This window comes from Esox lucius, chromosome 13 (assembly GCF_011004845.1).
Source record: "Esox lucius isolate fEsoLuc1 chromosome 13, fEsoLuc1.pri, whole genome shotgun sequence".
NCBI lineage: Eukaryota > Metazoa > Chordata > Actinopteri > Esociformes > Esocidae > Esox > Esox lucius.
Window position 1 is genome coordinate 4180682 of NC_047581.1, and position 13478 is coordinate 4194159.

The 13478-nt window shown below is 39.8% G+C and overlaps 2 protein-coding genes across 10 annotated transcripts in view; one reads left to right on the top strand and one right to left on the bottom strand.

Annotated features, from left to right (window-relative positions):
• Positions 1–11067, bottom strand: part of cntrl (centriolin) — a 57606-nt gene extending 46539 nt beyond the window's left edge. For 3 of the 9 annotated variants that reach the window (XM_034296581.1, XM_034296582.1, XM_034296578.1), the window contains exons 1-11: positions 6166–6271; positions 5364–5596; positions 5065–5192; positions 4810–4940; positions 3294–3435; positions 2708–2894; positions 2312–2505; positions 2088–2144; positions 1678–1719; positions 795–914; positions 434–623 (exon numbers count right to left, since the gene is read on the bottom strand). In XM_034296581.1, the coding sequence (XP_034152472.1) occupies positions 434–623; positions 795–914; positions 1678–1719; positions 2088–2144; positions 2312–2505; positions 2708–2894; positions 3294–3435; positions 4810–4940; positions 5065–5192; positions 5364–5589 (1417 nt within the window). In that variant the 5' untranslated portion in view covers positions 5590–5596; positions 6166–6271. Of the gene's footprint in view, positions 1–433; positions 624–794; positions 915–1559; positions 1586–1677; positions 1720–2087; positions 2145–2311; positions 2506–2707; positions 2895–3293; positions 3436–4809; positions 4941–5064; positions 5193–5363; positions 5597–6165; positions 6272–6446; positions 6525–10920 lie in introns of those variants that run through there. The other 6 variants (XM_034296580.1, XM_034296579.1, XM_020052590.2 and 3 more) reach the window with 6 other exon arrangements.
• LOC105027811 (gelsolin) overlaps positions 8183–13478 on the top strand; it is a 41445-nt gene continuing 36149 nt past the window's right edge. Inside the window, 1 exon segment of the mRNA XM_034296584.1 lies at positions 8183–8279. The gene's annotated coding sequence lies outside the window, so the exon portion shown is untranslated.

A 13478-nucleotide genomic window follows, 5' to 3' on the forward strand; every position in this document is an offset into this window, starting at 1 on the left:
GTACTTAGGGATAAAAAGGCCTTTTTTAGCAGGCGTTTTAGGCCTAAATGGGTTAAGAGTGTGCTCCTAATCTCATCTTGTTACCTGTATAAAAGACACCTGGGAGACAGAAATCTTTTTGATTGAGAGGGGATCAAATACTTTCAATACTTTCACGCATTAAAACTCAAATCAATTTATACAATTTTCGGCATGCGTTTTTCTGGATATTTTTTTTGGTATTCTGTCTCTCACTGTTCAAATAAACCTACCATTAAAATTATAGACTGATAATTTCTTTGTCAGAGGGCAAACGTACAAAATAAGCTGGGGATCAAATCTTTTTTTGCCTCACAGTATTGGCTTTCAAACCCCCAATACTAACCGTAGCCATTTGTGGTAGGAATGAATACCTGACCCAGGATCAGGATCAACTATACTCCATCTGCTGTACCTTTATTGTGCTCTAGGCTCCAGTCCAGGAAGCTGGCCGTGCACAGATCTTGCCTTGGGTTGTCCCTCTCTGTGTGGACTGCAGAGGCACCCTGGTGTATCTGGGTGCCGTCCAAGACCACCAAGTTCCTCTTGTGCTGTGCCTTTCCGATATAAGCGCTTTCACCCGGCGAGCTTGATGCCTCCAACTCCTAAGAAGAGAGGGATGATTCGTAATTCATGCAGATTCTAAGAGTATATCTGAAGGGTATGATTCGTAATTTCATAATTGTACATCATGTAGGGAATAGGGAGGTATTTAGGATGAGGTTATCAGCTGAATTGAGAGATGGCATGGGAAGGGTCTAGGTGGCTGTACTCACATGGTCTGGGTAATAGGGATATGGTTCGAACTTAGCATCAATCTTCTGAAAGGCTAACTCCTGTTCCAGCTCGTATTGCTTCTGGCATGCTCTGGTCAGCTCCAGGGTCTTCTGTTTAAGCTGTCAGTTTGGTATTAAGATTAAACAGAGATATATCAAACACAAATATTGGAAAGAAGAATTGCCATGTTTCCATCCACAGGTTTTAAGTATAAAAAGTATAAAAGTATTTCATGCCATATGAAAATAAGGTATGTAAGTATGGTGGAAATAAAGTGTCTGTAACACTGAATCAATATTAACAAAATATGTTTGTTTAAACTGGCCGGATCATTCTTTCTCTGTAAAATGTATTATGAGAAACTGTGGTGGTGGAAGTTATTACGGGTACATTTTAATAAAATAAACAATATACTTAAGTATATGTGGAGTCAGATTATTACATGTTGTGGTCCTCCCAATATAAGCTATGCAGTTTATTAGGCTACGGTGTTCTACACTATCCAGTAGGGATTAAAACAACATTCTCATTATTATGACAGCAGGCAAGTCATTGCTGACTGAGTACAGTAGCCTAAAGCGTCTATCTCCAGGAATTATCTTGGTCAAAACTAAATACTGTGCATTTTAGTGAAATTATGAAGTCAAACCAGTTAAAAACAGATAGCATCTATTACGGGTGTTGTTACATTTAATCTGACACACTCAGAAACACAAAGTAAACAAACGAAGAAAAACATGCTGGCAAACATGAGGGTGTCGTACCATGACAGTGCTCTGCAACTGACAACCTGAAAGAACATTTAAACAAGGGCATGGATCAGCGATGGGCATTGGGTTGACAGGCAACTGTGTGTGCGTGCATATCTTAAGGTCAGAGTACCTGACAAATAGCATCCAGGAGGGGAGTGGGCAATTGAAGAGGCTGAAGACGGTTCGGACAGAGAAGCAGTGGGAAAACACAAAGAGAAAGTTCATGCAAGTTCAAGTGCAAAGAAGAAGAATGGAGAGGATGTGCATTCTTATTTTCTGAGTAGAAAGACAGATCTAGGATCAGCTTTGCCTTTCAGATCATAATGAATAAGACTTGAATGGCCAAGGAGGACCTGATCCCAGACTGGCACTCCAGCTCTGACACTCATTTGTATTTGGGGTCTGGCATTAGAGAATGTGTGCTTTTTAGAAAGAGGACAATACTTTGTGAAGCCAAATCATTACACTGCTGAGTCACAGAAGACCATGAAGAACATTGCTTTCTGTACACAGTGCACACACCAAATCATGCTTTACTACCTTCAGGAAAGCAATCAGAATTGATGGGCAAGGAGGAGCTAGAGCCCGGGATAATTGCTATGGTCAAAGAAAGAGAAGGGAGAAATGCACAGGTAGGTAGGAAGAGATTAGAGATCGTGAAATAAGCGTTGTAGTTCAAAAGAGAGTGTGTTGTAATTCATTGCTATTGACCAGACTTATTAGGTTAGGGAAAGACAAGACACTGAGTTGAGACGGACACCTACCAGCTCTGTTTTGGTATCCAGCTCTTGTTTCTGCTGGGTCTGGTATTGCTGATCCTGCAGGCTCTTCAAGTGCTGCAGTTCCAGGAGCCTCTCCTGCCGTTCTAGCTCCTCCACTGCAGCAGCCTTCTCCCTCTGCAGCCTGTCCATCTCTGCCATGCAGAACTCCAGGTCCTGCTCCAAACGCTCAATCTCTTCTGCAAAACACACCAGCCAAGATTTCTTCTCATTTTTATTACAACAAATATTGTATACATATATTATTATTTTTTGTATGTGTTTTTATACTGTAAGTCCCTCCTAGTTTGGACTCTTTTGATTCTGTTTTAGATCCTAGTGAATGGCTTGTAACCTTTCTTTGGGGTTTTAGGGAGGTATCATGCAATGCTGTTGCTCTACCCATGTGAAAGCGCTGGTGGGCCTGATCTCTTTCTTCCTGACTGATTGGCTGTTCGTCCAGCGTCTCTAGTGACCGGAGGTGGAAAACCAGGAATAGGCGGTAATGGGGGAGGTTGGACACAGGGTTCTCTGCCACCGATAACTCAATTAAGTTCTTCAGTGGCTTCAGTCTGGAAACATCTTGCAGCTGGAGCCACCCCCAAGTTGGAAAAGAAAGGCAAAAGTGTTGTTAGACTGTAAATATAGAATCTTGATTGATCATGGATGGTCACTTTTTATACCCATAGCGCTGTGAATGAATTTAATAGTGGTTACCTTTCTCTGGGCCCATACCAAAGCTTTTTACCAAAACACATGTAATTCGTTTGGTAATTATTTTAATTAAGGATTGTACCATTAATATACACTGTACTGCACATTCATTACAATATTATAAAAACAAAAGCAGGGCTATATTTCCATACGGATAGACATTTTTAGATATCATCAGTTATTTGTTACCTTGTGTAAAATACTGAGATTGACTTTGTTATATGCTAAATAAAGTGCGCAGGTGGTAAATGATGGAGAAAAAAAACACACTTACAGATGAAATCTTGTTCTGTTGAAGATTTAAGGTCCGGAGGGATCTCAGTTTCTTAGGCAGCCACATAGGCACATGTTCAATGTTGTTGCTGGACAGATTTAGAAGCTGAAGATTTGCCATGTGCTCCAAGCCCTCAATTTTACTTCAGATAAAAAATATATATGATACATGTATTTTAAATAGTGGTTTTCATAACTTTTACTTTTTTTACATTTAGCAGACACTCTTCTCCAGACGAGGTACATATACATTACTGGTCAAAAGTTAAGACACACCTACTCATTCAAGGGTATTTCATTATTTTTTACCATTTTCCACATTGTAGAATAATAGTGAAGACTAGTAAAGTGACTTTAAGAAATTATCGATTGTCATTTCTCTTTGATTATTTTAGCTGTTCTTGCCATAATATACCACATCACAGACAACCACATTACATACATAATGATGGTTTTCTGTATACCCACCCTAATGCATTAAGAAAGAAATTCCACAAATTAATAAGGCACACCCATGAAATGAAATGCATTCCAGGTGAAACTGGTTGAGCGAATGCAAAGAGCGTGCAAAGCTGTCATCAAGGCAAAGGGTGGCTACTTTGAAGAAAATGTATTTTGATCGGTTTAACACCATATATTTTCATATTTCATAGTTTAGATGTCTATAATACTTTATACAATGTGTAAAATAGTAAAACAAAAATACCTTTGAATGAGTAGGTGTCCACACACTTGACTGGAACTGCACATAAATTACATTGTCTATTCTCTTAAAACAAAAGTTTTACAAACTTCCACCAAGGTGTTCAGAAGAATTAAATCATACAATTATTTTGTAATACGAAATTCATTATTAGGTTTATTTTTGTATACACTTAATGGCTACTTTATTAGCCATGTGGCTTCAACTCAATTTATAAAGCATGCATGCTCAAGAGGTTTAGTTATTTGTTCAAACAAGAATGGTGAAGAAGTGTGATCTAAGTGACATGGTGTGATTGTTGGTGCTAGACGTGGTGGTTCCAGAATGTCAGAAACTCATAAGGATTTGAAGCAGTCTCCATATAATCTACAAAGAATGCTGTGATAAACAAAAAAACATTGTGACCGGCAGTACTGTAATTAAAAACTTCTTGATAATGAGAGATTTCAGAGGAGAATGGCCAGACTAGTTCAAGGAAAATGGATACAATGGGTACATGGGATGTGGTGGAACAAGAGGTTTGCAACATGAATGCATATCCAACAAATCTGCAGGGACTGGGTAATGCTATTCAGTTAACTTGAACCAAAATCCCTAAGGAATGTTTTTCAAGAAACCTGAATCACTGCCATAAAGAATTTGAACTATTGTGGTGGTAAAAATGGGTCCTACCAAATACAAGATAGGTGTACCTAAGAAATTGGCCGCTGAGTGTCCGTTCTCAATAGTTACCCCAAATTGGATAAATAAATCAACTAGTGTAAACTAATAAAGGGAATGTTTTGATTGTTGTTTAAGTGCACTGGGCTCCTACCTGATTCTGTTGTTACAGAGATGCAGTTCCCGCAGCTTGTTGAGCTTTTCAAGCTTTTCAATTTTCTCAATTACATTATGGCTGATATTGAGGACCTGCAGTCGTTCACACTTCTCTAAATTTTCAATGAACTACAACACAGAATAAATCAAAGTCATACAGTAGCACATCCATGTACTGTTGGTGGTGGTTGGTGTTGGTTGTTGTTAATCAAACTGATAGAAAGGAAGCCATCCATTTTACCATAACACTTACCTTGAATTTCTTCTCTCCAGACTTTGTTATGGCTAGGTTCAGGGACCGTACAAAAGCTAAATTGTCCTGCTTGGTCAGCTTTGATATCAGGTCCACTGTGATATATCTGATTCCCTGGATTCTCTCATCTACCACAAAATGACATGTACATTGAAGTTATTTAAGATATGCCCTCATACCTGCGTACAGCAGTATGTGAACACGTTTACATTCTGATGTCCCATGAATATTGAGAATACAAGTAAATTGTTGTACTTAGCTAGTGCTTCAATGTTTTGGAAGGACTTGTTTTTCTCTACCTTGGTTTGTCACCGTCTCTGCAAGTAACCAATCTTCATTCCCATCACAAATGTCTAACAGGTGATTACTGTCCAGTTCAGAGTTGGTAATCCTGCGAGGAAGTAAACGACTGGGGGATGGAGTAAGGATGTAAGGACCCGACAGTGGTGAGCCCAGGCTCTGAGTCCTTGAGCTTGTTTTGGTTCCTGTTCTTGGTAAGATCCTCTGAGTAACCCCTTTTTTCATTGTGAAGCTGTGAAGGGGAGTATTTGGACTTGTTTTAGCAAATGTCTGTACTGTACAGTACTGATGATCTAACTGCTTGACAAAAACAATGTCACTAGCTATCTCTTATAGCTAGTGGTCAGCTCCCTATTAAGGGACTACACCCCTGCCCTGGCATAAATTATTGTACTGAACCTATCTGATCAGGTAGTTTCAGTATTGTAGCGTGAAGTTAGGTAACGTTAACTTAGCATTAATTCAACTTTAACCTAGCTAGCTAGCTAATTTGAGTGGTAGGTAAATGCTTCCCAAGAAATAAAAATATATAAAATAGGCTAAAACTATAAATAACTTTATGTTTATGTTTGCCTTTCGTTTCCTGGATACTATAGCTACTTATTAAATGGTCACTAGCCCAGCAACGTAGCTACATTATACAGCACGGTATAAACTGCTACAGTAGCTAGTTAACCTATCCTAACACGTTACGTACTGACTGAATCACCGTAATAACAAGTTAGATAACCTAACCACAAACAAACAGTGTCATTTTTATTAGAGACAACGCGAACCAGTTGTTACTAGTTAGAAACTCACGTTTGTAGTGACCCTAGGTCCCGTGTGAGGAATTTGACGGCCAACAAACTAGCTAACGTTAACGTTAGCTAATCCTTTGGTCTAACCGTCTCCATAGTAACCACAGCGCTACAAAGCACACTATACAATTGGACTACAATCCTTACCCTTCACGTGAAAGACACTGACAACCAAATATGTATATCCAGTCTAGGACTACCAACAAACATTACAAATTAAAACTACATAACTGAACCGCACAGAAATAAACACACACGGAAAAAATTAAGAGCCCACTAAACCTTTTTCTTTCCTTTCCAAAAAAGTTGAGAAGGAATGTTTTCACTGAGGAACAGAAGAGTTCGATTTTCAGTGGTTCTCCTCACTCCTCACTCCTCACTCCTCACTCCTCACTCCTCACTCCTCACTCCTCACTCCTCACTCCTCACTCCTCACTCCTCACTCCTTACTCCTCACTCCTTACTCCTTACTCCTTACTCCTTACTTTTCGGCTTTTTTGGGAAGAAAAAAAAAAGATGCAGTGGTCTTAATTTTTTCCAGTGATATACACTCACCTAAAGGATTATTAGGAACACCTGTTCAATTTCTCATTAATGCAATTATCTAATCAACCAATCACATGGAAGTTGCTTCAATGCATTTAGGGGTGTGGTCCTGGTCAAGACAAACTCCAAACTGAATGTCAGAATGGGAAAGAAAGGTGATTCAAGCAATTTTGAGCGTGGCATGGTTGTTGGTGCCAGACGGGCCGGTCTGAGTATTTCACAATCTGCTTAGTTACTGGGATTTTCACGCACAACCATTTCTAGGGTTTACAAAGAATGGTGTGAAAAGGGAAAAACATCCAGTATGCGGCAGTCCTGTGGGCGAAAATGCCTTGTTGATGCTAGAGGTCAGAGGAGAATGGGCCGACTGATTCAAGCTGATAGAAGAGCAACTTTGACTGAAATAACCACTCGTTACAACTGAGGTATGCCGCAAAGCATTTGTGAAGCCACAACACGCACAAACTTGAGGCGGATGGGCTACATCAGCAGAAGACCCCACCGGGTACCACTCATCTCCACTACAAATAGGAAAAAGAGGCTACAATTTGCTCCAACTCACCAAAATTGGACAGTTGAAGACTGAAAGAATTTTGCCTGGTCTGATGAGTCTCGATTTCTGTTGAGACATTCAGATGGTAGAGTCAGAATTTGGCGTAAACAGAATGAGAACATGGATCCATCATGTGTAATGGTGTGGTGGATGTTTTCTTGGCACACTTTAGGCCCCTTAGTGCCAATTGGGCATTGTTTAAATGCCATGGCCTACCTGAGCATTGTTTCTGACCATGTCCATCCCTTTATGACCACCATGTACCCATCCTCTGATGGCTACTTCCAGCAGGATAATGCACCATGTCACAAAGCTCGAATAATTTCAAATTGGTTTCTTGAACATGACAATGAGTTCACTGTACTGAAATGGCCCCCACAGTCACCAGATCTCAACCCAATAGAGCATCTTTGGGATGTGGTTGAACGGGAGCTTCGTGCCCTGGATGTGCATCCCACAAATCTCCATCAACTGCAAGATGCTATCCTATCAATATGGGCCAACATTTCTAAAGAATGCTTTCAGCACCTTGTTGAATCAATGCCACGTAGAATTAAGGCAGTTCTGAAGGCGAAAGGGGGTCAAACACAGTATTAGTACGGTGTTCCTAATAATCCTTTAGGTGAGTGTATATACACTGGTGTATGTAGAAAATCTGTGCGTATATTCATCACAATTCACAAATAAAAGTAGGATTTGTAAATGAGAAACTATTTTGTAAATAAAAACATTATATGTAAATATGTAAACATGTTTCACAAATATAAATAAAGTTTGTGAATTGTGTAAAAACATATTTTACAAATAAAACACAAATCTGTAAAACATTTGCTTAAATGTTGCTTAAAAGTGTCAGAATTTTATATTTATACATTTTTGAGACAATTTCCTTCGGTCGACCAGCTCTCGTGTGCGTGGTTTGTCAGAGGGTTCGCTTGGTGGGACTAATGGAATATCCGGACTGGAGCCTGGTAGATTGGAGTCAATAGGTATCTAGGACACATTTTTCCTGAAATGTGAGTATAACGTTTTTTGTATGACAATATTGGATTGCATCACCAATTGGTAATACAAAGTCGAGCGTGTTTTCGACTCCCGGCAACTAACTTAAGCACAGTTAGTTATCTCAGCCTACATCTGGTTGGCTAGCTAGCCACCTAGTAGGCTACTAGTTTAACTAAAGTAATGAAGATCTAACCTAGGGATGCCACCCGTCCCGTTTAATACGGTATCGTCCCTAAATGCACTGTCCCTTACAGAATCAATACGGGACACGATTTGTTTCGTGCACACCCTACTTTAAGCTTGTATTGACACGAAAAATAATAAAACCAAAAGGGTTTAATGAAACATAGCGGAGGAGTATTCAATCAGAATGACAGACGAGTTGTCTGTCACTGAACGTCATCGTTGCCCTGGTTACGGACATTCAGAAGCACGGTAACATGAGCATTGCGGTTCTCCCAGATACACAAGTTGACAGTTCTTTAAGCATGCGATACGACCCTCTGCACGCACGTGGTGTGCTTGTTTTTGGGAGAGAAATGTAACCATATCCCACTTGGTGGAAAATGAAGTCACTTTTATTTATAGAGCACATTAAAAAAAATGGACTTGACCCAAAGTGCTTTACAGTCGTGGCAGATGGATTAACATCTACTTCAAAACAGGTATACGTGCAGGCGTTAGAACAAACGTTTTGGACGGGCTTTTGATACAATGGTCGGTCACATTTGTCCTACTTATCAACATATAAAAGCACAACGGACGGAAAGCAAATAATCTTTGCATGTATAGCTTGCTGACGCTATATACTAGCAAAGCACACAGCTGTCAATCAAATTTGAAAGCAACTACAGTAGTTACACATGCTTTGTAGCTTGTGATCGCATCACTGAAAGCATCTTCGATCGCTTTTGCAGATGAAGGCAAGAGAGCTAGCCTACATTCCCAACAGTAATTAGTGAAGTACAGTATTGGGAAGCATCTTACCCAAACTATTTTTGGGAGGTAAATAATTCTTGCTAGGAGGCAATGCCCCCGTGCCAACGGGTCTGTATACACGATTAAATAAATACAATTTCTTTGAATGAGCAATCATATTTTCAAAATCAATGCCAAAATTGCTAAATTTCTGCCACGGTATGCAAACTTATGAGCACAATTGTATAACCAATAACAGATGTGCAAGACTCATACTGAATGAACCTAATGCAGCTGTGCAAGTCAACAACATACTGTTATCTAGTCAGTCACGCCGTAGGGTTTGAAGTGAAGCGGCGTCTGGGGGTCCTCCCCAATGAGAGTGTCAGATTCTTCATTCCCTGCATTCTGGTGAATTTCTATGCACCAATTTGGTCTTTTATGCATCATTTTAAAAGTCCTCTGCTACTGTGATCATTAATGTAATGGAAATAGAGTAAAGAAGAGTAAAGAACAGTTGCATCAATTATATTAAGGATTAAATCATCAGATCATAGACAAGATGTTTGGTCTTTCAAAATAAACTATTTGGAAGATTTGGAAGAAGCAAGAACCCACCCTCCAGGAAGGATGATGTAGCCTAGATTTGTCTGTTGCTACTCCCACCCATGCTCTGGAATAGTCTCCCATCCCACATTAAGTCCCGTTCCACCATTGACAATTTTAAATCTAATTTAAAGACACATTTTTTCTCTTGCTTTTAGTTCAGTCTGACGTTGTCCCCTGGTTTTTGTCAAGTCCACTCTTTACATATTTTTAACATCCTCTTACTGTGTTTAATCTGATGTTGGTTTTATTCGATTTCTCTTAACTTCTTATTGTATTACTTTGATTTGACATAATTTTAGTTGTCTTAAGTGTTTTCCATTTTAGTCTTGCCCTCTATGTATTATATGTACTATTGTATTATATGTAGGGGACCAAGTACCGTAGGTACGGGTACCCTATTGTTTTTGTTGGTTTTATTATTATTATTTTTCTCCTGGCCCATTTTCAGAGGCCCGTAACTCGGCCATATGTGGCTCGATTTGCATGAAACTTTGCATACTTGTTGCCATGAGAGGCCCCATTACTATAACTATGCACCTCATGGTGGCGCTGTAGCACTTAGTCAAATGATGAAACGAATGAGTCATGCAGCCAAGTTCCATACATGCCCCTTCTGATGCTGACCAAATAAGTCTCAGCGGTCTTTCAAATTCGCCCCTTGGATTTTCCTCCATTTTGAATTTGGTGAAAAACTCGTTAACGACATCTCCTTGGAAACCGCTTAAAAGATTTGCATGCCGTTTGTTGTGAAGGACCTTTAAACCATTATCTTTAAAATTCTATAAGGAAAGTTGATATCTCACATAATACAGCCGAAATCAACAAATTAAATTGAGCTGGGCGGGTCTATGACTTTAGAAGTCCATTAATCCCAAATGGAACATCAAACAGCTATGAAATAAAACATACTTGTAAATGTGTCTGTCAGGAATGGACAGAAAAAGTGCCATGCAGAAATACCTCTTGGAGCGCGCTATAAACATCACCGATGTTTCTCACGATTTTGCCGTTAATAAAAACACACTTAAACAACATCTCCGAAACTGCTAAACAGAGTTGGTTGACAATCGGTGTAAAGGACCACTGGACCATTGTCTTTAAAACTTATATAAGAAAAGTTCATACCTCAAACAATATGGCCTCCATTTTACTTTTGTGAAAAACTCGTTAAGGACATCTCCTCTGAAACCACTGACCGGATTTGCACACCGTTCACTGAGATGGACCCTGGGACCAGTATCTTCAATTAAAAAAAAGGAATTTTGATATCTCAAACAATGCGCGCATAATAGGCTAATTACTTTTACATGGGTGTGGCACTTTGTCAGGCTATATATCCTGTCAGGAATATCCGAGACTTACGCCCTTTAACAAAGCACTAAACATCAGGTCCATGGATGGACCTATGCAGTATCAACCAAATAGACCTTAAGGGGGTGCTACAACGACACTGACAACTTTGAGCATTTATGAACCGTAAAATACACACTCTAAGGACTTCTCTTCAGAGACCGCTGAACGGATTTGCGCGCCGTTTGCTGAGAAGGACCCTGGGACCAGTATCTTCCATTGAGTTATTTGGAATTTTGATATCTCAAATTATTTGACCGCAATAAGTGAATGAAGTAAAATCACCTAAACCACATCTACTCTGATATCATTGAATGGATTGGCATGCTGTTTGCTTGTGAAGGATCTTTGGACCATGATATTTAAATGTTATATATGAAAAATGTATATCTCAAACAATATGGCAGCATTCCATCCCCAAAGTTTTGTGTTATTCTCTTTCTCTATTTTGGACTATTATTTTAAAGGAACTCTTATTTTGAAGGAAGAACTGGTGTAATGGGTGTGTGAATCTGCTAGAATGTTGAGTTGGAGTTGGTGGTTCAATTAGCAGTTACTGAGGGCTATTTTTGAAGCTATGATAGGAGCCACTGCAGTGTCTGTGAGTCAATGGGGAATGGGTGGGTTGTTGGAAGCATTGCAGCATTCAGTCCTCAATGTTTTGCGTTATTCAATTTGTTTATATTGGACTATTATTTAGAAATAACTCTTATTTTAGGAAGAGCAAATGTTAAGTGTTTGTAAATCTCATTGAACAGTAAGTTGTAAACAGTTGGAGCCAATTGAAGAAACTCATGGAGTACTTGCGACGTATTGGAGTATATAATAAGATATAGCTATTTCTAATTATTTCTTATTAAGTTGTGAATAGTGAGTAGAGACCAATGGAGGGCAGCAATACGCCATAGATACGTCTAGCCTGCCGGAAACAACAACAAGAAGAACTGCGTATTCAAATCGTAAGTAAACCGTTTTACATTTGTGGGTAATTTCAAATGAAGCTATAGGTATTGTAATGGGGATATTAACCTATTTGATACATTTTTGTTGTATGTTTTGGAAACGTTAAGATATGAGGCCTAATTGTTGCAACATTTCCTGTCAAAAGTGATATAATGTAGCCTGTACACTGGAAATGGAAACTCTTAAACTAGCTATTGGAAGGCCACTTTTTTTTTATTGTATTTTACAAAGGCGGACATTTCACTTGGGACTTGTCCCCTCCACATTTCAAAATTGCATTATTGTCCCCCTCTTCCACTTTGTATTGTAAAAAAATTAGGGCGACTTGCTTCAGCACCTGGCAGTAATTTCATAGTGGCAGGCAGGCCAAGGCAACAGAAAAATACTCTGAGCCAGAGGGTATCAAACTCTGACATCTTGCCTCTTTGTTTCATAATCATTTCTGGTACTGGTATGTGCAGCTAGACTTCTTTGCAACAGTAGATCCTTGCGCGTGAGTTTTCCTGAAGTGAAGCATTATATTGCATAGTAAGATGTTTGATTGAGCTAGTTAGCAACCTGATTTCTCACAATGTTGTGCACAAGCAGGTAAAGCATACATTGCCCGCTCTCTCATTGATATAGCGAGCTAGTTCCTGTTTCAAATAAGGTTGATGGCAGATAATGACCAAATATCTTACAGCTGTTTTGTAAGCGTTATTGTAGCTAGCTTATTTACTAATTGAGCCACATGAAGTTCGCTAGCTAGTTGATTAGTGCTGTGCTAGAGAACTATGCTATAGACAGCTAACAAAGCTCATCTAGCATCAGTCAAGATGAAATCATGTAAGAGATTGACGACCGATATAAGGACGTTTAAAGAGTTATCAGAGGGTCTATCAGTTAATTACCAAATTCTTTAATATACTCTTTTTTTAAAGAGCTGGTCGCGGAACAACCGACCAGGTCTTTACTCTTGCAAGGATCCTGGAGGGGGCCTGGGAATATGCCCATCCTGTCTACATGTGTTTTGTGGATTTGGAGAAGGCGTATGACCGGGTCCCCCGGGAGATACTGTGGGAGGTGCTGCGGGAGTATGGGGTGAGGAGGTCCCTTCTGAGGGCTATCCAATCCCTGTACGTCCAAAGTGAGAGCTGTGTTTGGGTTCTCGATAGTAAGTCAGACTCGTTCCAAGTGGGGGTTGGCCTCCGTCAGGGCTGCGCTTTGTCACCAATCCTGTTCTTTTATGGACAGGATATCGAGGCGTAGTCGGGGTGGGGAGGGGTTGCAGTTCGGTGTCCTGGGGATCTCATCGCTGCTTTTTGCGGATGATGTGGTCCTGATGGCATCAACGGTCTGTGACCTTCAGCACTCACTGGACCGGTTCGCAG